General features: G+C 43.0%; 1 protein-coding gene across 2 annotated transcripts in view; it reads right to left on the bottom strand.

Annotated features, from left to right (window-relative positions):
- LOC137642480 (myb-like protein X) overlaps positions 1-25,262 on the bottom strand; it is an 87,005-nt gene that overhangs the window by 5,634 nt on the left and 56,109 nt on the right. For both annotated transcript variants that reach the window (XM_068375068.1, XM_068375069.1), the window contains exon 4: positions 11,115-11,318. In XM_068375068.1, coding sequence (XP_068231169.1) covers positions 11,115-11,318 — 204 coding nt within the window. The remainder of the gene's footprint in view (positions 1-11,114; positions 11,319-25,262) is intronic.

Genomic DNA, 25,262 nt, shown 5'->3' with positions numbered 1-25,262 from the left:
GTAAAACCTGGCTAATCTTCATCTATTGATGGCAAATGTATAATGTACTTGCATAGCTAAGGTCCACTACATCAACAACAATGATTTAAGTAGAGATCAGTATTGAAATATTGCTCAGCAGAAAGTAAGCTTGAGACATTCTGTTTGTTACAGTTCTATTGCACAACTCAAAAGACTGTTAGATTTTAATTTTCTTACCTTATCATAGATTCTTTGACTTTAGCAGAGTGCATACACAACAGAAATGGGGTTCACACAGTACAACAAAAAATCAAACTGGATTGTGGCAGGTAAATGTATATGAATATTATACATGTGTTTTATTAATCTCTTATGCTTCCCTCCTGCTGTTTCTTGATTTTAATTCCAGTGTATACATACATACTGCACAGAATTAATACCAAGATGAGAAAATAAAAACAGCTTTGTTCTACTAAAATTTGTTGAAAATGATAGAGGGGCTGGTAAATCATTACCTTAAGACCCTCAAGAGGATGGTCCAAATAAGTTCTAAGAGGGTAAAAATTTCAGAAAGTCAAACTCGTTTTACAGCTAGGTAACCAAACCAACAAAGTCTAACCAACACCCTTTACCTCAATAAGTGGAGGAGGAGATGATGATGACCCCCCCCCCCCCAAAAAAAAAAAAAACAGAATTTTTTTTTTTTTTTTTTCATAGAAACCAATCACTAGTATAGGTCCACATTCCTAGTTTGAATGTCTCAGGGAAAGTAGTCTTTAGTCTAACAAAATAGAATTTCATAGCATGACGGATGTGACGCACTGAATAAAAAAAAAATTGTCAATCACCGGCCTCAATTTTCGTGTAATCTAGATACAAGGCTTCAAGACATAAGCAGGTTTTGAGAGAAATAAAAACCACTATGCTCTGAGTGGGGAGAAAAACTTGAGGCTTTAGGATTATGATTCCGAATTTCAGCAAGGCTCCCACACTGACCTCCCCTCGCTTTCCATTGTGAGGAGCCTTTCTGAGTTTTTGGCATTAAATTCATAAGAGTATTTGGAGGTTACATGAGGGAATGTCTCCAGAAAACACATCTGAGAACCTTGAAGGATTTACCACCCATAAGTATGAACTAATTTATTATAAGTGGCACAAAAATTTTATACAAGCCACACCATACAAATTTAAATATGGATAGGAAAAATTTCAAGTTTATTTTCTACTGTACTACTGAATGGAGATTTCTGACAAGGCTTTCTCTCTCTCTTCTGCCTGAAAAAAAGTAAATTAATGATTTTTGGTCTGGTAGGAGGATCATGATTGGATTGGATTTGGTCCAGAAGGCCAAGCAATGGGGCCATGGAGGCTATTTGTTGGTTATAGCATACATATTTTTAAGCATCTCCAAAATATTGTCTTTACACAACAGTTTTATCCCCTTGCCTCAAAAGGTACAATTTCTTGGCTTTTGATCATGATATCTTGTGACACTAGTCTCTGAAGGTGATAAAGAAGAGCGAGCCCTTTTAATAAAGGGTAATTTACAAACTGACCAAGCCACTTCCAGAACTGAAGTCTTATTAAGAAAATGCATGTGAGAGGTAGCAACTTCAGCTGAAGAAGGGTAATAATTATTAACTCAAGCACTATTGTTGAACAATAGACAATAGCATTTAATAGTGGTGATTCAAATGAAGAAAGCGGACAACCCGAGAAGCAAGCCAAACAGACATTTTAGTCATGTAGCTAATTGCTACCAAAGTGTGTTCACCAAAAAATATGTCATGCAAATTTCTAAAATAGGAGATCAGGACCCCAAGCAGGTGTAGTAAGGCCACTAAACCCTGAAACTATTTTGAGTCCTTTGAAATATGGGAAATTTCTTTAGTGGAGCTGGAATGGCCGATGAATTTGTAAACAAGGTAGTTTACGACAAGTGGTGCACGTGGGAAAGTAGCCCTGCTCACACGATTGTCGAAGACTCTTCACTCTGAGAGAGGGGATTGAGGTGGGAAGTTTAACTTTTAAGAACTTAGGTTTGTAAAGCTAAAAAAGTACAAAGTACTTTTAAAAATTTTTATTTGTTCCTTCATGTATACAAACCTTCCACCCTTTAAAACATGAAGACTCGCTAATTGGTGGATTGGAGGTCGACCTAAAACCAAACTGGTTAGTTCTTTTTCTTCCTGGAAATGTCAGTCTACCTGTTGCTGCAAAAAAGATGACTCCAGCCAACCCCTATCTTTCCATCAAAAGGATGAATCGGCCGATAGGTCCTAGCCCGTACAAGGAGACTGGTATGTAGTCCAGGGAGGAATCCCATCCTTGAAAGAGAGAGTAGTATGGAAAGATATGCCTGGCATATGAAGAGGGGGGAGATAATTCTTTCGATTCTACAAGAAAGGTCAAAAGTATAGCTTACCAGCATCAAGTCAGATTCAGCTAGCAGCAGTACGACTATTTCATCCTTCGATGAAGTGAAGGAAATATGAAGAATAGCCAGTCATCCTACCTTTCATCCAAGACATACATTCATGGATTACCACAGACAGCATGCTGCCCGTCTCATGACAAAAAAAAATAATTGTGTAGAGAGTATACTACTGTAGGTAAGAGAACCGTGAAGGTTTTTGGCATTTCCAAACCCCAGCCTTCAATGCCTGGCCAACTGCCATAATATTCTTGAAAATTAGGGAGGGGCCTATACCACTGGTTTTTGTGAACCCTGGTCCTCACTGGTACATACACTCTCAAAAAGACAGTGACCATGTTCCTCGACACCTCTTTCTTTGTTCTGCCAATGCTAAGGAAGAGGTGCTGATACTATGGCCTGATGTATCTGGTATTCATCAAATAGCACCACAGAACCCTCAAGGACGAGACATGAAACATCTCTCAATTGCCACCCATTACTTTACTCAAAGATGGGATGGAGAAGGTCTCAATCCTGGATTCCTTCACTGCAGGACTCTAGGTTTGACGATGATTTCGGACGGGACACCTCCTTCCAATGCTCAGCATGGGTGACTGGAGAGAATACGCAACTCACCAACTCTCTTATTAATGCTAAGGCTTAGCAAGAGGGCAGTTTTAAGGGTCAGTTCTGCCTAACGACTTTTTCCAAGTTTCAAAAATGGTGTGTGTAAAATCCTTGCGAACCACAGTTAAATACCAGTCCAAGGGCTGAGGCCCTGGGGTGGGGAAAACTGCTCAACCCACTTTATTAGCATTGACAACTCACACAAGGAGGAGAGATCTATACACATCCAATCGAAAGACAATACTAAAGGCTGGGCAGTAGCCTTTGACAGCCGTGACAAACGAGGAAATCCACGATCTGCAGCATATATGCTCAACCGGATAAATACCCCTTCTACAACACCAAACCCAGAATGATAGCCAACTTTCCTGGTAGACAGTTGCAAAGATCTGTCTCAAGTATCCAGACATCCCCTGTGCAGCACCTTACAAAAAGCCCTTCAATTGAAGATACTCTCCAATCATGAAGCTTCAGCAACTTCACCACTTGGTGGTACAGTACCTTTAACTGTCAACATCGGCAACTAAATAGTTTCCAAAAAAGAATTTGTCCCATATGAATTCATGGTGTGTCTAATATGGACCTCAAATCCCTAAATTTTTTCATGTTACAGTCATCCCTTATTTTTCGCAAAAAGCATGGGAAGCATAAACAGATTTTAAAAATACTTTGAATTTTTCCTAACTACATAAGTCTCAGTCCTTTACTATAGGAGATAGACAACAGCAATTGCTGGAACATGGCAGTTAAAACTTTTATCGAGATGTAAACAAACCAGTCAGTAGTTTATTGGCCGGCCGCTAGGAGGCACTCGCCATGCTTGAAAAAAAAAGGAAAAGGCCAGTCACACATCACTTTCCTTCCACGCGTGAAGATGTAGAAATTTCATCTCTTCATGGTAAATTCTGATATGTAGCTGGCATAGCAGGTTGTGACAGGGAGGAAGTTCCCTCAGCATCTCTGCTAAGAGGTGAAGTAGATATGTGTACCACTCCATGTAAGGCCACAATGGAATTAAAAGTCCTCGAATGCTGCTCCTGGATCAGAGACCAGCAAGCAGTAGACCGGGAGCATTTTGTTGAGGGATGTCTCTAACTATCTGTGTCATCTGGCTCAGCTTGTCTGCCACCACGTTTTCCTTCATTGAAACTATACCACCAAGAGGCCTTCATGAAGGCAAAAATGCTGTAGCGCCTGCCACGCTGCCCTTAATTCTAGAACGTTGAAGTGGCTTTGATGCACATGGTCCATCCACACTCCTGATACCATTCGAAGGTGCAAATGAGCTCCCCAACCCTACTTCAAACATCTGTGAACAGTTGAAACTCTGGAGGAGGGACTGTTAAACAGCCTCCTTTCCTCTAGTTCTTCGCCTCTAACCACCATTCCAGATATTCCTCGTTCCTCGGCCTCTACTTCAAGGGCCATCCAAGACTGAGTATCATCAAGGTGTTGCAATTAAGAAAACTTCAGTCGCCACTGAAGAGAACATAATTTTAGTCTTCCTACGGGAACCAACCGTTCCAGAGAAAAGAGATGAGCTAGGAGCATCTGCAAAATTTGGGCTGGCAGACTTTGACACTAAAGAAATGAGCGAGCCATTTGTTGTAGTCATGAGATCCTGTCTTCCTATAGGAAGACTCTCCCCTGAATGGTGGCTATCTCTGTCGTGAGATCCTGTCTTCCTATAGGAAGACTCTCCCCTGAATGGTGGCTATCTCCATCTTTGGGTAAACGAGTCTCTAGGAGGTTGATGATGACCGACTTCCCTTGGCTTATCAAGACCTCTACGTACTGGTAAAAGTTGAGAAGACTGTCGCAAAGGACCAGGTTCTCTTTGGAATCTGCAACTGCCAGTAGTCCAGGTAGCTTAGAAATCTGATTCCGTTGATATGAGCCCAGGATGACACAAGGCCGTTCATCCTTGTGAATACCTGTGGAGGTGTCGACCGAACCAAGCACCTTGAACTGGTAAACCTTCTTGTTGACTACTACCCTAAAGTACTTCTGAGATGCAGGATCCACTGGAATTTGGAAGTATGCATCTTTGAGGTCCAACGTCACCAGGAAGTTCATTGGTCTTATCGCTTAAACGACTGTGGATGGAGTCTATATTTTGAAAAGCGGCTGTTGAACAAACTTGTTTAAAGCAGAGATCAATGACTGGTCTCCAGCCTCCAGAAGCCTTTTTCACAAGAGTATGTCTAATAAAGAGACCACAAGACCCGCCGTCGAATTCCTGAAGGGCGTACTTCTGCATCATATCTTTCACTTCTTTCTGTAGGGCAAGAAGGTCTGCCATTCTCCTGCATAAAATGATGTGGCTCTGAGGAAGGAATTTGAGGAGGGGGAGACCTAATGAATGGAAGAAGGTATCCTGAGCACAGGACCCTCGCTGTCCAGTCCTCCGCTCCGTGGCACCACCACCACCATAAATTCCTTTGTAGGCATCCCTTTTCCACGGTTTTGTCCTTGGGACTGGCAGGGGATGAGGGACAAGAGGGTTTCCTGAAGATGGGCTGGAGATGGCCACTGCCTATTCTCTTAGAAGGTACAAGCCGATTTTCTGGCCATGATTGTCCTGATGTTGATGGTTGTTGAGCACAAAACGATTCCGCCCTAAATAGGATTTTTGCCTCTGACCTTCGGTTTTGTGACAGGGTGATTTATCCTGAAAATGAGTTTTTCAAATTCCATCTCCTCCCTTGATACTTGATATTAAGACCTGGGATTACTACCCTATTTAGATCTGATGAAGAACTCCAATAAAAGTTTTTTTTTTCTAGAAGTAATTTTTTTGCTAGCTAATTCTAACTCTTTTTAGAGCAAATTTTCTTCTTCCTTATGTTAGTGAGAGATGTTGAAATTGGTCTTTTCCTCTTTGTTATACCTTTAAAGCTAGGGGAGAAGATAAAATTTTAAGGTAGATAAATATAGTTTTGAGATACAGGCGTTTAAAGTTTTTCTTTGTATTTTTATTAAGACAATATTAATAAATCGTGATTATCAAGAATCTTATGTTCCTTTTCGGATATTAATAAACAAAATGTTATTTATCATAATTTAATCAAAAATGAAGATCCCTCTGCTCAATATCTTACTTCTCTAAGCGAGATGGTTGATCCTTCATCATCTCTCTCCTTCACTAACTCTGCTAATTTCACCCATATTACCCACTTCTGAACTCTTATTAGAGTGAATTTTCTTCTTCCTTATGTTAGGGAGATATTGAAATTGTCTTTTCCTCTTTGGTATGATGAAATTCTTGCCGAAACCAAGAAAAACAAACGTAAAAGCTAGTGGATGTCAGAGATCAATTTCAAATGGGTACTCTCTCTGAGGTTTGTGCTAGCATAGAAGAGTATATTCATAAAGCTTCCTGTCTTGTGACTCCTGAAATCTATACAGATCCCATTGCTCACAATTTGTTTTATATCAATGTAATAATCAAAATTTACGATAACAGAAGAAATACTGTATTTTCTTGTAGGGATCAATGTTTTTAGTTTGAGTTACTTTTACTAATTACCCTGTAATTATGAAAGTAAGAGGAATTTTGACAAAATCTTTCATGTACACATTTTCCATTGCCACACGAAGCTCGGTAAATTTTTTCAGGATTTTGTGCTTTTTATCCTATACCCCCATACATTGGCATAATGGCTGGGCCCCTTAATCCATCATCCAGGTAATTGATAGTTCATATATTACAAAGCACCTTAAATAAAGGTTGATTAGGCCTCTCCTCCTTTTGATGCTGATGTCCTAGATGCAGCTGGTTGTAGAGAATTGCTTTCCGACTTTGAGGAACTAGAAGAACCATCATCAACTAACTCTGGGTCTCGGAAAGGAAGGTCACCTCCAACAGACTGTGAGAACAAAGCAGCTGTCAAGGGAGACTCCCCAGTCTGATGTGTAATTGTGAAAGTTGGTGTGCGTGTCATACACTATCGAGTTTGTGGTGGCGGTGATGGAGGCATGTAATGATGATGATGTTATTCATTGCCTGAATCTTGTCCTAGGTAGCATGATTTGTCCTCAATGTAGATTTATACTCCTGTATCCCTCACAAGATCTGCGGTTTGCTGCACTTGGTTATAACGGCTAAGAGTGTATTTTCTGTTCCAAGGCAGGAGACTTGGAACAACGAAACTCAAATTGGAATTGTGAAACGCGACCATCAACGCATAACATTGTGAGAACACACTATTTGTAAATCTACATTACTGGATTTTGTGAGCTTCTAACACTACATTTTGTGTTGATTCATATCATGTCCCAATTTGTAACATTATTTAGCTATTCTTAAAAGTGTAATATTATTTGCCTATATTTAATGGTTAATTTCACGTTTTGACTTGTGCTTTTCAACATTATGCTGTATTTTGAAATTTACTGACAATTTTATGTTTTGACTCACATTCCCTGCTAATTATGATTGCAGTAGTTGAGTACTATTTGGTGTTCTTTGGCTATCATTAATATGGTACTGTACACTTCATTATTTGGCAATTTCTAATGCTAAATTTCATGTTTTGACTTGTGCTAAATTTCACGTTTTGAATCCCGTAGGGCAATTTTTACTAATTAAGAATTTGGTGTTAGATTTTGGGTTTTTTTGTTGTAAGAAATTTGCGAACACCAAACATGCAGAAGACAACAGCTGACTGTACCTCTGAGGATGCAGAAAACAACAGCTGACTGTACCTCTGAGGATGCAGAAGACAAAGAACTCTGGAACATTGGGTTAGTTGTTTCGGGATCTCAACCTGAGGTGCTAGTAGACCAGACTACCACTCGACATGCGGCCATCTAGAAGCCACCCAGGTCATCCTGAAGCCTGGCATAATAAACACTGTTGATCAGCAGGTGGATCAGCAGGTGGATCAGACTGACCAGAGGAAAGGTGAAGGCATCCAGGTGATCCTATAAGTGTTGGAATACTTCTGGAAACACTGCCCATAGGCTTGAAACAGAGGGATAACAAACAGGGAGTTTCCTGTTTAGCTGCATGGCAAACCGGTCAATTTCAGATGATGTCCATGGAGGAAGGATGTAGGGATCAATCTGAACCTACAACATACTCTTAGTGACTAAGTGTGTCCTCTAAGTCCATACCTCTTACCCTAAGTGTATCTATCTAAACTGCTTGCTGAGCTAGAAACACTAATTGCATTTCTAAGACATAGATGAGTAGAGGCTTCTCTTCTTCTGACCACACCCCTGAGATGACTAGGTCACCGCCTTTAATGCATTTGAGAAAAGCTACATGTCTGGAGGTGGGGAGCGGTTTTCCTAATTCAGCCACCAGGCAAAATGTGCCCGAGGCTCCTACCCCACTGGAACAGGAAAATTGAGTGATCTCTAAAGGGATCCCTGATGTAAGCGCCTGTGGAGAACGAGCTTCTCCAGCAAGGAGAGGTGGCCAAGAAGAGTCCACCAGCATCCAGCTGGGAGTGCTGTCTTGGACAAAAAAGGTCCTTGAGCTTCCTGATGTAATTCTCTATAAGAAAGACTCTTGCTGCTGTCATGTTTATCAGCATGCCCAAGTACTTCAACTGTGCTCACCACTTGTCCTTTAACTAAACAGTATAACCTCGTTAAATTATCTTAACAGCCATCCACCTAGTGCTGAAATAACTTCCCTATTTAAATGACAATGGTTTGCATTTTGGGTAGGAACAAATTACAATCATCTGCAATGCATTATTTTTCATAAAAATATTTTACATAGCTTAGTTTTGTCTTCATCTACAAATATTTCTGCAATCTATCTAGTGCATACTAAGCATTATTTTTTAAAGGTTAAATCATTTATTTGTAATGCTTAGCCAACCAAAAAGTTAAGACATTCTAGTCCCTCCCCCAACAATATATGCTCGACATGAACCATTACCTTTTCTTTTATTTTAAGATGTTTAATTGTAATGATACAACACCATCTCAATTTCATGACGAACATGATGTACATGCTAAGGATACATATGGTTTTACTGAACAAAAAGAGATGTCTCAACTTTTTTTTTAATCAAATTCTGTGTAAATCAACTTGGAAATCTCCCTCCCTCCTCACATCAAATAGCCTGCCATGCATGATCAGTGATCATAAAATGGCATGCTTTTGTATATATATATTTCTGAGTAAAAATTAATATAAATAAAGGTTTTTCTGTGAATTTACAATCACATAATGCAACTCCTGTACCTCCTTTACCATTGTATCCTACGGAAATAATTAATATAGAGTATACTGGTATGGATGGTGTGAGAGCTGAGATGTTGAAGGAAGGGGGTGTGACTGTACTTGAATGGTTGGTGAGATTGTTTAATATGTGTTTTGTGTTGTCAATGGTACCAGTAGATTGGGTTTGTGCATGTATTGTACCACTATATAAGGGTAAGGGAGATATGCACGAGTGTTGTAATTCAAGAGGTATTAGTTTGTTAAGCGTAGTTGGAAAAGTGTATGGTAGAGTAATGATTAATAGGATCAAGGATAAAACAGAGAATGCAATCTTAGAAGCACAGGGTGGTTTTAGAAGAGGTAGGGGTTGTATGAATCAGATTTTTACAGTAAGGCAGATATGCGAGAAATATTTAGCAAAAGGTAAGGAGGTGTATGTTGCGTTTATGGATCTGGAGAAAGCGTATGATAGAGTTGATAGGGAAGCAATGTGGAATGTGATGAGGTTATATGGAGTTGTTGGAAGGTTGTTGCAAGCAGTGAAAAGTTTCTACAAAGGTAGTAAAGCATGCGTTAGGATAGGAAATGAAGCGAGTGATTGGTTTCCGGTGAGAGTGGGGCGAGACAGGGATGTGTGATGTCACCGTGGTTGTTTAACTTGTATGTTGATGGAGTGGTGAGAGAGGTGAATGCTCGAGTGCTTGGACGAGGATTAAAACTGGTAGACGAGAATGACCATGAATGGGAGGTAAATCAGTTGTTGTTTGTGGATGATACTGTACTGGTTGCAGACACAGAAGAGAAGCTTGGCCGATTAGTGACAGAATTTGGAAGGGTGTGTGTGAGAGAAGGAAGTTGAGAGTTAATGTGGGTAAGAGTAAGGTTATGAGATGTACGAGAAGGGAAGGTGGTGCAAGGTTGAATGTCCTGTTGAATGGAGAGTTACTTGAGGAGGTGGATCAGTTTAAGTACTTGGGGTCTGTTGTTGCAGCAAATGGTGGAGTGGAAGCAGATGTACATCAGAGAGTGAATGAAGATTGCAAAGTGTTGAAGGCAGTTAAGGGAGTAGTAAAAAATAGAGGGTTGGGCATGAATGTTAAGAGAGTTCTATATGAGAAAGTGATTGTACCAACTGTGATGTATGGATCGGAGTTGTAGGGAATGAAAGTGATGGAGAGACAGAAATTGAATGTGTTTGAGATGAAGTGTCTAAGGATTATGGCTGGTGTATCTCGAGTAGATAGGGTTAGGAACGAAGTGGTGAGGGTGAGAACGGGTGTAAGAAATGAGTTAGCAGCTAGAGTGGATATGAATGTGTTGAGGTGGTTTGGCCATGTTGAGAGAATGGAAAATGGCTGTCTGTCTGCTAAAGAAGGTGATAAATGCAAGAGTTGATGGGAGAAGTATAAGAGGAAGGCCAAGGTTTGGGTGGATGGATGGAGTGAAGGAAGCTCTGGGTGTTGGAGGATAGATGTGAGAGAGGCAAGAGAGCGTGCTAGATATAGGAATGAATGACGAGCGATTGTGACGCAGTTCCGGTAGGCCCTGCTGCTTCCTCCGATGCCTTAGATGACTGCGGAGGTAGCAGCAGTATGGGATTCAGCATTATGAAGCTTCATCTGTGGTGGATAACAGGGGAGGGTGGGCTGTGGCACCCTAGCAGTACCAGCTGAACTCAGTTGAGTCCCTTGTTAGGCTGGGAGGAACGTAGAGAGTAGAGGTCCCCTTTTTTGTTTTTGTTTCATTTGTTGATGTCGGCTACCCCCCAAAATTGGGGGAAGTGCCTTGGTATATGTATGTATGTATACTGTATTACATTAAATTTAAATCACACATTATTCAGAACACAACCTTTGCGTAAATCAAGGAATGACAATGCAGTATATTTCCATAAAATAGTCCAAATAATACTAGTACTCTATTTACCTTGGCTAACTGAATCTTCCTTTCATTTTTGTATATGTCCGCTTGCTTCTGTGCAGTAGACCATGATACAAAAATAATATTCATGGATGGAGTAATCTTATCTAATTTCTTTAGCCCTATTTGCTCCTCTTCAGCACAATGCGGGAATATAACAGCATAAAAGCGAATTCCAGGATTGCAGAGCTCTCCAATGAGAATCTGAGGCTGAAAGATAAAGGCTAAATTATTACATTGGAATGCAGTATCAAGATCATAATCATAACATCAATGCCATACTAGAAGCACAAGCAGAAAATACTTATACAGTATTGTATCATATGCTCTTTTGCCACAAGGAAAACTTTATGTCATTTACTCTTTAAAAATATGACATTTTTCATGTGTATAATTTGTTTTTTCCTAGCAAAACAAACCCGAGTCATTTAATTACAGATGTTTTCATCGGGAGCTGGAATGGCTGTTCAAATCATTAATGAGGTAGTTAACTTTTGACTCTTTGGATCAGGACTGAGATGAGTGGTTGGGGAGGGACGTTTAACTATCAAGGTTTCAGGTTTGTATGGCATGGAAAATTAAGAAATTACTTTTAAAATTTGTTATTTATTCCTAAGTGCATACAAAACTTTCATCCTTTAAACATGAAGACTCGCTGTTTGGTAGGTTGGAAATATAAATATACCTGGCCTCTAAGGGAGCGAAAGAGATGGCTTTAGCAACCTACTATTTGTCTATCATAGGGATAAGTAGACTGATAGGATGGGGCCTGTCTAAAATGATTTGTGCATGGTCAACTGAAGGGATCCCGCTTCCCCCAATGAGGATATCAGTCCAAAATAAAAAAACTAGCTTATGATAACCACCCTCCTCCTTCTCAAGAAAGATTGGGGAGATACTTCTTTGGCTTACAGAATGGAGATCACAAGTGTACCTTATCATTATCAAGTTAGATCCAGTGTATAATGTTTTTGACAACTTCGCTCCCAATAGAGTAGACAGAAAAATAAAGAAGAGCCAGTCATTCTACCTTTAATTCCACAGTTACATGTATACATTACCACAGACAAGATGCTTCCTGTCTCGTGTGTGAGCTAGGCTGGCTACTTAACTACTTGAGCAGCCACCACAGAACCAAGCATAAAGGTTTCAAAAGGAATTATAAATATACTTCCATTGGTAAAAGGTTGCAAAAGTGCTCTGGCATTTTCAAACCCTAGCCTTCTGCACCTGGCCAACAGAAAGGTTCCTCTTAACATCTAGGGGGGGTGGGGGGGTCTGTACCTGTAAGTTCATGAGCTCTGTTCCTACCAATTACCTGGACCCTTTCAGCAGTCAAGGCTTATGCTATACGAACCACCTCATGAAGCAAGAAAAGAGAACAGATTCTCGAGATCTCTTTCTTGGCCCCGAAGTTTAAAGATTATTCACGATTGGAAGAGGAAATAAACAGGACATTAACCTAGAGACTAACCATACATGCAAATGATTAGGACCTATCTACCCCTCTTCATCATGCTAAGACCAGGGAGGGCCAAACCCCAAACCCTATTCCCTAGCTCCAATGGATGATAAGGTTGCACAGACTACTATAAATAATGTAGCTTGACAGTCTCTCAAAATCTCTTCCAACAGATTACCATGAAGGGATGTTTCTAATAGGATAACACTATACGCTAACAAAGCGTCACTGATATTTAGGCCTGAGGTGTCAGGTCCTTTTCAGATAGCACTGCAGAGCCCTGATGGGACACAAGAGCATCTCGATCACCACCCAACGCTTCACTCTCTCCGCCAATGTTAAGGCTAGCAAAAAATCAAATCTTGAGGGTCAAATCTCTATCTGACAACTTTCTCAAAAGCTCAAATAGGGTATGCATGAGTGCCTTGAGAACGAGGGTCAGCTTCTACTCAGGGGTTTGAGAGGCACTTCTCTCAGAGAAGGAAATCTAAGAAACCTATGATCTAAACCAGAGATACTCCAACCGGAGAAGTATCCCTTCTATGACACCAATCGCAGATGGCCGCCTCCTTCCCTGGTAAACAGCTGAAGAGGACCACAGTGCCTAATAAAAAGCCTTTCACTCAGTAGATGCTGAATAGCCTCCAATAGTGGTACCTCTGAAGGTGTGGCTGACAGATATGTTGACCATTTGGGTACAGTAGTTCTCTCGGGGCCTCAACTAGAAGTGCTAAGAGATTGGGATACCAATAAGCAGGAGTTCATCTGGGAACCACCAGGGTCATCCAGGGTCCTTGCATAATCAACACTACTAATTAGAGAATGGATCAAGCTGAACGGAAGAAAAGTGTAATGCAGGTGATTCCATGGATGTTGGAAGTTGTCTTCGAACACAGCAAAGGGTCTGGAATGGGGAAGCAAAACAGAGAACTTCGTGTTTAGTTGTATGGCAAACAAGTCAACCCTAGGAAAACTTTACAGGGCAAGAAGCCTCTCCACTGCACAGGGATGAAGCACCACCATACACAACAGTAGCTTGTCGGAAATGAAGAAAAGGATAGCACAAGGAAGGCTAAGGTTTATGAAAGGATTAAAAGAGGGAAAAAATTATTTTCAAGAAAATTCTGAAAGAAATAAAGAGGATGAAAGTAATAAGTGGAGGAGAGAGACTAAGAAATGGATGAAAGATAAATATGAACAATAGAACCTTCAGGAAAATGGGAAGGAAAGAGATCAAGGATAAAAGTAGAAACTTTAAGGAAGATATTTAAGAAAAAAGTAGTTTATGAAATATAAATAAAAGAAAAGTGTCAATTAGAAGGAATGTTTTATGACAACATGTTATTTTTATTAGTAAAATAAATTTTTGAATATACTTACCCGATAATCATGTAGCTGTCAACTCTGTTGCCCGACAGAATTCTATGGAGGGATACGCCAGCTATCACAATACTAGAAGGGGGTGTACTTACCAGCGCCACCTGTGGCCAGGTACTCAAGTACTTCTTGTTGACACCTCCTCAATTATTCCTCGGTCCCACTGGTTCTCTATGGGGAGGAAGGGAGGGTCAATTAAATCATGATTATCGGGTAAGTATATTCAAAAATTTATTTTACTAATAAAAATAACATTTTTCAATATTAAACTTACCCGATAATCATGTAGCTGATTCACACCCAGGGGGGTGGGTGAAAACCAGTGTACAAGATTAAAGGATAGCTAAGTATCCCATATTTCATATAACAGTTATCTCAAATAACAATGAAATAATAAGTACCTGGTAAGGAAGTCGAATTGAACCGTTACTCTGTCTCTTTTTTAAGTTCGTCTTCCTTACTGAGCGCAGCGTTCCTCTTGGAGGCTGAATCAACCCAAAGGTGCTAAAGTATACAGGGCTGCAACCCATACTAAAGGACCTCATCACAACCTTTAACCTCGGCGCTTCTCAAGAAAGAATTGACCACCCGCCAAATCAACAAGGATGTGGAAGGCTTCTTAGCCGACCGAACAACCCATAAAAAGTATTCAAGAGAAAGGTTAAAAAGTTATGGAATTATGGGAATGTAGTGGCTGAGCCCTCGCCTACTACTGCATTCGTTGCTACGAATGGACCCAGGGTGTAGCAGTACTCGTAAAGAGACTGGACATCTTTGAGATGGAATGATGCGAACACTGACTTGTTTCTCCAATAGGTTGCATCCATAACACTCTGCAGAGAACGGTTCTGTTTGAAGGCCACTGAAGTAGCCACAGCTCTCACTTCATGTGTCCTTACCTTCAGCAAAGCAAGGTCTTCTTCCTTCAGATGAGAATTTGCTTCTCTAATCAGAAGCCTGATGTAGTAAGAAACTGAGTTCTTAGACATTGGTAGAGAAGGCTTCTTGATAGCACACCATAAGGCTTCTGATTGTCCTCGTAATGGTTTTGACCTTCTTAGATAGTACTTAAGAGCTCTAACAGGGCAAAGTACTCTCTCTAGTTCGTTCCCCACCATGTTGGACAGGCTTGGGATCTCGAACGACTTAGGGCAAGGACGGGAAGGAAGCTCGTTTTAGCCAAAAAAACCGAGCCGCAAGGAACATGTAGCCGTTTCAGATGTGAAACCTATGTTCCTGCTGAAGGCGTGGATCTCACTTACTCTTTTACCTGTTGCTAAGCACACGAGGAAAAGAGTTTCTAATGTGAGGTCCTTAAAAGAGGCTGATTGGAACGGTTCAAATCCTGATGACATTAGGAACCTTAGGACCACGTCTAGATTCCAGCCTGGAGTGGACAACCGACGTTCCTTTGAGGTCTCAAAAGACCTAAGGAGGTCCTGTAGATCTTTGTTGGAGGAAAGATCCAAGCCTCTGTGGCGGAAAACCGCTGCCAACATACTTCTGTAACCCTTGATCGAAGGAGCTGATAGGGATTTTACGTTCCTTAGATGTAACAGGAAGTCAGTAATCTGGGTTACAGTGGTACTGGTTGAGGAAAACTGCATTGGCCTTGCACAAGCTTCGGAAGACTTCCCATTAAGACTGATAGACTCTGAGAGTGGATGTCGTCCTTGCTCTGGCAATCGTTCTGGCTGCCTCCTTCGAAAAGCCTCTAGTTCTTGAGAGACTTTCGATAGTCTGAAGGCAGTCAGACGAAGAGCGTGGAGGTTTGGGTGTACCTTCTTTACGTGAGGTTGACGCAGAAGGTCCACTCTAGGAGGAAGAGTCCTGGGAACGTCGACCAGCCATTGCAGTACCTCGGTGAACCCTTCTCTCGCGGGTCAGAGGGGAGCAACCAACGTCAACCGTGTCCCTTTGTGAGAGGCGAACTTCTGAAGTACCCTGTTGACAATCTTGAACGGCGGGAATGCATACAGGTTGAGATGGGACCAATCCAGCAGAAAGGCATCCACGCGAACTGCTGCTGGGTCTGGAATCGGAGAACAATACAAGAGGAGCTTCTTGGTCATCGAGGTAGCGAATAGAACTATGGTTGGCTGACCCCACAGGGCCCAAAGTCTGCTGCAAACATTCTTGTGAAGGGTCCACTCTGTGGGGAAGACCTGACCCTTACGGCTGAGGCGATCTGCCATGACATTCATATCGCCCTGAATGAGCCTCGTTACCAGCGTGAGCTTTCGATCTTTGACCAAATGAGGAGGTCCCTTGCGATCTTGAACAACTTCCTCGAATGAGTCCCTCTCTGCTTGGAGATGTAAGCCAAGGCTGTGGTGTAGTCGGAGTTCACCTCCACCACCTTGTTAAGCTGGAGGGACTTGAAGTTTATCAAGGCCAGATGAACTGCCAACAACTCCTTGCAATAGATGTGAAGTGTCCTTTGCCCCTGATTCCATGTTCCCGAGCATTCCTGTCCGTCCAGTGTCGCACCCCAGCCCGTGTCCGATGCGTCCGAGAAGAGACGGTGGTCGGGGGTCTGAACAGCCAAAGGTAGACCTTCCTTGAGAAGAATGCTGTTCTTCCACCACGTTAGAGTAGACCTCATCTCTTCGGAGACAGGAACTGAGCCCGTCTCTAGCGTCATGTCCTTTATCCAGTGAGCAGCTAGATGATACTGAAGGGGGCGGAGGTGGAGTCTCCCTAACTCGATGAACAGGGCCAGCGATGAAAGTGTCCCTGTTAGACTCATCCCCTGCCTGACTAAGCATCGGTTCCTTCTCAGCATGCTCTGGATGCATTCTAGGGCTTGGAAGATCCTTGGGGCCGACGGACAAGTCCGAAAAGCTCGACTCTGAAGATCCATACCCAAGGAAACAATGGTCTGGGATGGAACGAGCTGAGACTCCTCAAAATTGACCAGGAGGCCCAGTTCCTTGGTCAGAACCATAGTCCATTTGAAAATCTCCAGACAGCGACGACTTGTGGGAGCTCTTAAAAGCCAGTCGTCTGACGGAGCCGGACACAAGATCATGATACTGCTGCACAGTCTGTAAACTGTCAATCATGGGCAAGCGAGGAAGTACAGTGACAACCCGAATCTGTCTAGACTATCTGGGTCGTACAGACAACTCCTTAACGGGTTGCTGAGGTTGCCGCACTGCGTCACAACAAGTCCCTTCTGTTGGTTGTTGAACGTCTTCCCCGTGACACATTGACTCCGTAAACAAAAAATCCTCTAACAAGGACTAAGCTTGGACTGCATGTCATGCAACACAGCTCAAGGTCTATGGGAGCAGGTGTGGTAACAGACGGGATTAGCGGCTGAAGTGGAACCATTACCTTCCCTGTAAGCATGTTATGCTTAAATAAAAGTCCATAAGAGGTTATGCAGCTAAAGGCTCCCTCCAAATGACAGAGTCCTCAAGGGAATATCAGAAGGAGGGAGAAAAGAACTTTCTCATCTACAGGGACCTTATCCTAGAAAAGCTAAGTTCTCTGAGTGAGGGTTCACTGGTGCAAAAGCAGCAGACTAGAAGGCAACGTTATGAAACTGCTTGACAGTCTAGTGAGTTGGCAACAACCCAAGATATGTTGAGAAGCATGCGGTAAGGTATGCAGAGTATGATGAATGCAGAGTATGCTGTATGCAGAGCATGCTGTATGTAGAGCATGTTGTATACAGAGCATGCTGAATGCAGAGCATGCTGTATGCAGAGCATGTTGTATGCAGAGCATGCTGAATGCAGAGCATGCTGAATGCTGAGCATGTAGTAAGCAGAGCCTGCTGTAAGCAGAGCCTGCTGTAAGGAAAGCAGAGCGTGTGCATGGCGTTTAACATTCTCAGAAATTCCATGACCAGTGCTAGAGTGCTTTATGCATGCTTGCATGGGGTTTAAAAATCAACATAATGTTTACCTTACATTCATAACTCATGATTCATATTTTTGCCATGGTTTGAAAATGGAGGTAAGGTATGCTGAACAGCAGAGTCAGAACGAGCTGGAACAACAACAGTGGAAGGTGCAGAAAGTTCCTGTTCCTGTGGTATGAGTGGAGCGTGAAGAGACCGAGGTTGCGCAGAACAAGGTAAAGTTCCCGCAAGCAGAGGTGTCTGAGGCGCAGGATCAGGGTGCACGGGTTGAGCTCGGTGCAGCAGCTGAGGAGACTGACTCACAGGTGGAAGAGGTTGTACCTCCACCGAGAGTTGCACCACCGGTGGAGCAGCCAGGGGAGGAGGAGGAAGAGTGGAGTAATCCTCCTGATCCCAAACCAAAGGTTGCCTTAAAGAAGGCTGAGGCTGAACAACACTGGGAACAGCGAACACAGAAAGAGGTTCAACATCGTACGCCTGGCAGATGGTGCTGCGACTGGGTGCAGCGAGTGCAGGCGGGTTGAGCACAGGCTGAACGGGTGCAGGTGGAGGTGCAACACTCTCAGCCCGACACTCACGCAACAGGTCCGAAAGCTGTGCTTGCATGGACTGTAGTAGAGTCCACAACATCGTACGCCTGGCAGATGGTGCTGCGACTGGGTGCAGCGAGTGCAGGCGGGTTGAGCACAGGCTGAAAGGGTGCAGGTGGAGGTGCAACACTCTCAGCCCGACACTCACGCAACAGGTCCGAAAGCTGTGCTTGCATGGACTGTAGTAGAGTCCACAACATCGTACGCCTGGCAGATGGTGCTGCGACTGGGTGCAGCGAGTGCAGGCGGGTGCAGCACAGGCTGAACGGGTGCAGCCGGTTGGTGCACCACCGGTGCAGGCGGGTGCAGCACAGGCTGAACGGGTGCAGGCGGTTGGTGCACCACCGGTGCAGGAGGAGGAGGAGGTGCAACACTCTCAGCACGACACTCACGCATCAGGTCCGAAAGCTGTGCTTGCATGGACTGTAGTAGAGTCCACAACATCGTACGCCTGGCAGGTGGAACTGCGATCAGGTGGAGCGAGCATAGGCGGGGGGAGTGTAGGCGCACTCTCAGCCCGACAAACTGATGACTGAGGAGAGTCAGAGCTAACCCAATGACTGCATCCGGGTTGTTGAACTTTACTTCGTACGTCTGGCATAGGTCTGGACTTACGTTTAAGAGGTCTTGAGACCTGAGACCAGCGTTACTCTGCCTATATTTTCTCCTCTAAATCTCTTCTGCAGACGAGCAAAATAAGGGCTCAATCGTCTGCGGGTGGGAGTGACGGTCTCGGTAAGACACGCCCACAACCACCGAGGATACTTCTGTGCGCCGAACAAGGCCTGCCGAACCCTTTTGTCCTTCGACATTGCTTCTCCCCTGGGCTTGGGAGCTTGCAAGAGGTCCCGGACTGGGAGGACGACTGGCGCGCACAAAAGTACCCTCACGCATAACACTGACATACTTTGCGCTAATCACTTATCACTTTGATTTCTGTTTGCACTTATTTCACTGAACTCGAAACTTTAAGTGGTTTGTACCTGAAACACGCAATTCTATCCTTCTCAAAAGTTAGTAATTGCGGAAACAGAATTACAATATAACAGAAAAATCTAATGAAAGAAAATTCAGTGGCTGGAAAGAGACTAAACACTAGATCACTCTAGAAACGTTTAGTTTCTTCCCCTAAAGAGACTAGGGATAAGAGCAAAACGATAACGACGTTACTCGTACGCCTGGCAGGCTTGAGGGAAACGTTTATCCTCTTTCTCCCTCCGTCTCTATCTCTCTCTCTCTCTCTCTCTCTTGACTTAGAACCTGAGAGAAGAGCCCAATCATATATATCGTTAAAACATATTATTGTTAAAGGAAAAAACTGAAATATTTCCCAAAAAGAAAAGTTCCTTATTAGGATCAAAACCATTAAGTTAAGAAAGAATGAACAAAACGCTAGACACGGTTACTCTTACTGCAATGTGAAACCGTGACCATTCTTTCTCTATCGTAACGATAGAGTGCAAGTTGAAACGTTCTGAACGTCAACAACTGCCGAGACAAACAAAACGTTAGTTCAACTTTGAAAAAGTACGAGACTATCAAAGAAATTCTTTCAAAGACCTTAAAATAGCATAATATGTTAACAGGTAAAACCGAAATGACGGGCTCACGATAATTAACTTCGGTACCAAGAAAAGACCGCCTACTATTAGGAAGGTCGAATATAAACAAATATAAAAATTAATTTTAATAAGTTTATAATAAAAGGAAGTTAATCGAAGAGGCCTATAAGAGGCGGAGAGAAATAAAATAAATCTATAACTTTTGTTAAGCAAAATTAAGAAAGAGAGTCTATACTCTCTTAGACACCAACACTTCCGTCTAAGGGAAGGGTCGGCCATTGAAAGGTGAACGAGAGTTCATACTCTCTTCGTCACCAAAATTAATCAAATTATTCCAAAAGCTAACTAAGCTAAAATAGAAGTTTCCAGTAAAGCGACAGCCGAAATCAAAGAGAAATACTTCACCAAAGTCGTGAAAATACTCCAAGAACATAAGCGTATCCCAGAACGTCTTGTCAGAAGCACGACAGAGGAATAATTGAGGAGGTGTCAACAAGAAGTACTTGAGTACCTGGCCACAGGTGGCGCTGGTAAGTACACCCCCTTCTAGTATTGTGATAGCTGGCGTATCCCTCCATAGAATTCTGTCGGGCAACAGAGTTGACAGCTACATGATTATCGGGTAAGTTTAATATTGAAAAAAACCAGATTCAGTTATTATGGATAGAGCTAGAGCAAACTGCTTAAGATTAAATTATAGATAAAGACATGAAGATGGAAGCATAAAATGTAAGCTGTGTGGAGCAGAGATAGAAGACCTCACACATATCTTACTTTACTGTAAAGACCTCAGCGAAGCAAGAAGAAAAATTAAAGAATTGTAGCAACCATATGAAGAGGAAAAGAAGACAATAGGAAGAATTCTATTTAATGAAGGAATAGAAAAAAGCATATATACATATTCGTGGAGAAATGAGAAAGGAAAAGAAAATAAAAGAACAAGACTAAAGAAGAAAATTGAAGAGGTGACGATGGAAAAAAAAACAATCCCTCTGCCAAACACCTGAACCTGAACCTGAACCTGATCCTGGAGACTAAGCATGTCTGTTAGTACATTCCTGACTGACAAATCTTGAGTGGAATGGCACCCAGTTGCTCATCCACTTCATCAGCTTGCAGTGTAAGAGATCGGGTCCCCTTACTTTTTGACGTAGGCCACTACACTACAATGGTGCTGTCATTTGGAATGCTTGAAGCTCTAGAAAGCTTGCTTGTATTTCCAAGATGTTGATGTGCAGATGCCTTTCCTCTCTTAACCACATTCCTGAAACAACCAAGTAGTTCAGGGGTGCACCCCACCCCTCCTTCAACGCATCTCGGAACAGTTGCATGTCCGGAAACGGAGAATCAAGAGAGGTTTTCCTCATTCAGCCACCTAGTAAGATCGTACAGTCTCCCGTAGGAAGACAAGGGAGATCCATGGTAGTTGACCAGTGATCCTTCCAAACACCATTGAAGAGGTTTCTGGTGAAGACTTCTATTAGTAACAATTTTCTCCAGTAAGGAAAGGTGGCCAAAACTCAGCCAGTGCCGAACTAGAAACGGTCACTTTAACTCTTAAAGCTTGCTGATGTGGCCTTCTGAGAGAAAGAATCTCACTGCTGCTGTGTCTATCAGCATGCCCAAGTACTTCAACCTATGCCTGGGTATGAGATTTGACTTTTCCCCATTTAACACTATCCACAGAATGCGACAAATGCAAGAATCCATTCTCGATCCTGTAGTAACTCCCTGAAGAGAAGAGACCAGGATCAGCCAATAGGTTGAGATACATCAACATACGTATCCCTTGCGAGAGGGGTCAAGGTGCGATCGAGATGAACACCAGGGTGAACACCTGTATAGTAGTACACAGTCCAAAGCACTGTCTTGGGCTGGTACACCGAATGCATGGAGTCTCTCTCTCTCTGATGGAACTCGGCAGAGAACGTACTGTTTTCTTCTTGAACTTCGTTTAACGAACAAACTTTTTCAGCGGAAAGATATCAATAACCAGTTAACTTTTCCACCAGGAGTCAACTGTAGAAGTTGGAAGCCTTGTCTCTAATAACTTTGATCTCTTTCTTCTACAATACCTTATCCCTTCTACCTCTATCCGTAAGGTCATGACTTTCGGAGATATTGTAGGGATAGAAGGAGACGGTCCTGAAAGGGTAGCAACGTCTCAAAGGACACTCGCTATACAAGGTTCGGCCCTGTCCCTTTGCCGGATTGCCCAATGGCATGACAGGCATTCCCTTGCTCTCAGCAGAGGGAGAGGGAGAAAGTTGGAATCAGAGTTTTCATCTCCTTTCCTTCTTTCTGCCATTGCCCTTTCTAAAAACACCTCATAGGGTGGCTTGAAAGGGCTGTGCATGCACAGGCTCCTTTCCAGAAGATAATGTAGGTGATACCGATCACGGTTTAGGAACAGGTTCGGAGCCCTTCCTTGCATTGGTTCCTGCAGGCATGGCTAAACCCCAAGGTTTGGGCAGTTTCCTTCGAAGTGCTAGGACCCTGGGAAGAGATTACACTCTAGACCAGCGAGTCTTGCAAAACAGACCTCAACTTCTCCATTGCCATCTGCACATGACTCTTTGGAAGGAAATTCCGAAGAATTCCCAAGTGGCAAAGCTGCCTCTGGGTAAACTTGTTTTGAGGAAAGGAAAACCAGAAGGGTTGAAAGGCTTAGGCATCCAGTTTGTCTCATGGATGTTGAAACAAGTCTTCTATCACAGCTGAGGGGTCTGAGACTGGAACAGAACACTGGCAACTTCTTGTTCAGCCGGGGAGCGAATAAGTCTATTTTAGGGGACCTCAATGGGCAAGAAGCCTTTCAGCCACCTTGGGAAGTAGGGACCATTCTGCTCCTACTACCTGCCCTTGATGGCTTAGCAAGTCTGCTAGGACATTTCACTTGCCTAAAATGTACCTCACAGACAGCTCTACATTACTGCATTGTTGCATGCCCAAGTGTGTGCCTGCTTCGGAAATTTGCAGAGGGGTTGGGCTGTGGTCCCTCTTTGCTTGTTGATGTATGCTAATACTGTACAGTAGTGTTGTTGCTTATCAATGCTACCAAGTGCCATATCAAGCCCTGTTGGAAAGATTGCAGAGGTAGAAGCAGGGCTTGTATTTCTAGCAGGTTGATGTGCAGGCTCTTCTCGTCTTGGAACTACAGTTCAGAGGTGATCTAGTTGTTCAGGTGTGCTCCCTACCTCTCTTGGATGAATTCGTGAAGAACCACATCTTCAGAGCTGGGGAGTCGAGTGGAACTCCTTTGGTGAGGTTTTTGTTGTTTAGCCACAACCAGAGATCATCCCACATAAGAATTGACCGCATATGCTCAAGAGCCGGTCTGGAACATAGAGGGGTGCCAAAGTGTTAATCAATCTCCATCATCTTGCCCTTGATAGGTTCTGTGAAGGCTTCTCCGAGGTTGCTCAACTCCCTCATGAGGGATAAGACAGTGAGGAAGGTTTAGTCTGACTAAGTTCTCCATCTCTGCAGGAAGGGCATCAACATCAGGAGGAAGGGAACCTTCACTTGCCAGAGAATTTTCTACTTTCCCCAAGGAAGGCTCAAAAGAAATGTGTTGATTTATCCTTCTTCCCCTTGGGGTATCCTCTATCCGGACCTAGGACAGCACCTGGTCTCTAGTCCATCAAGGAAAAACTTATTAGAAATTGATTGGTTTACACATCCTTGCTGCAACTTGCTTTCTTTTCCTCTGAGATCGAGATGTCAGGTGGCATGGTCTCTGAAGGGTGAGTACAAGACATTGAACGATCTTATCACTCAAAATGTCTCCAGTTGGAGAAATGGCTGTAACGCAAACTTCCTCTACCAAAGGATGATTCTCCACTCTGGAGAGCATGAAGAGCTCATCCTGGGTAGCACCTTTTCATTCTCCTCCCATCGATAGGAAGTTAAGTTACGCCTAGAGGAACTGTCTCGGCTTCTACGTGTTGCTAGAAGCCAACCAGTCTATTGCCAAAGTCATGTCTTGCAACTGAGACCATCTCGGGCCATTGGAAGACTAAGTATGGTTTAGGCTAAGGAATAGTCTCGTATGCAGTGCTTCCACTGATCCCAAGGGGTACAAGAGCAGGAGGAGCAAGTGTGAGGAGGCTTCACCTTAGAGAATCATGATTTTGATGATTTGCTGCCCCTTGCTTCACAAGTTAAAGATTGTGAACGTTTGGCACATTTAGATGTGCATGCCTCAATAGGCAAACGTGCATGATTCCTAGCTTGTGTGCACACAGAACACAATCCCAATCGTGTTCATATCTGTGCCCATGATCATGCACATGTCTGAGAACTTATGGGTACCGGTGATTATGCACGAGCCTTTGTTCATGCCAGTAAAAGTGCGTGTGCAGAATATTCTTTAAGAGCTGGCAATCGTGAGAGCCGAGACGAGGTTTTTAAAGTCGAAGGTTTAGCCATCTCAGGAGATCGTCTATCCTTCGTCGATCATAGCACTAAAAGGATATGCTGGAATGACAGTGCTCATGAAAATGATTTTGTACTTGAGCCCAAATACCAAACTACACCAGAGGTAATTGTGTGGATGGATGGCAAATAACAATACTGCAAGATCTCTAACTAGGCAATCTTGCCTTAGGATGTATTGTAATCATACCAGCGATCGTGACTGTCAAGACAATCCTGATCATGAAGACGCTCATGGGCATCGGTAGTCATGATGGGATCATGTCTAGGATGATGGTCGTTGACTATCAGAACACCTCTCATACTTCAATGATCGTGCTCGTGATTCATGATTGCAAGATTTCTTTTACATGCCTTTTCAGCTTGTAAAAGGGTAGGAACTCCTTCAGGTGTCATGGGTGAGCATATCGGATGAACCAATTTCTTCATGCATGAACTATGGAGACGGATTCTTTGTTAACCTAGACCAGGACCCCGATCATGAGCATCAGGAGAGGGGTCTTCAGAGCAGTTCTAAATGATAATGTTCATTTAGATGTACTGCGCATGGTGAAGGAATCAACAAGATGTCCGGTGAACGTCCCTGGATGGGAGAAAGATTAGAGCTTAGCTTGTTGCCTTAACCAGTAATGCTCGAGCCAACTCTTAGACGAGATTTGGCACTCGAAGCAAGGACAGGCACCCTAAAACTTTGCACCTCAATACCTTCTCGGGGGGTGGGTTTTGGTACAGCGCAGCTACTCCCACTAAACCCTGCAGAAGAACCGGGAGCAGACTCGAGAGACTTCTCCCGGTCAATCCACCTTTACATCAGAAAATCCCTGTTCTTCCCAATGGCAGGAGCTCCTCAGCAAG

Source organism: Palaemon carinicauda, chromosome 6 (assembly GCF_036898095.1).
Source record: "Palaemon carinicauda isolate YSFRI2023 chromosome 6, ASM3689809v2, whole genome shotgun sequence".
Classification (NCBI taxonomy): domain Eukaryota; kingdom Metazoa; phylum Arthropoda; class Malacostraca; order Decapoda; family Palaemonidae; genus Palaemon; species Palaemon carinicauda.
The sequence above is the reverse complement of the archived record's forward strand: the minus strand, read 5'-3'. Positions and strand labels throughout refer to the sequence as shown.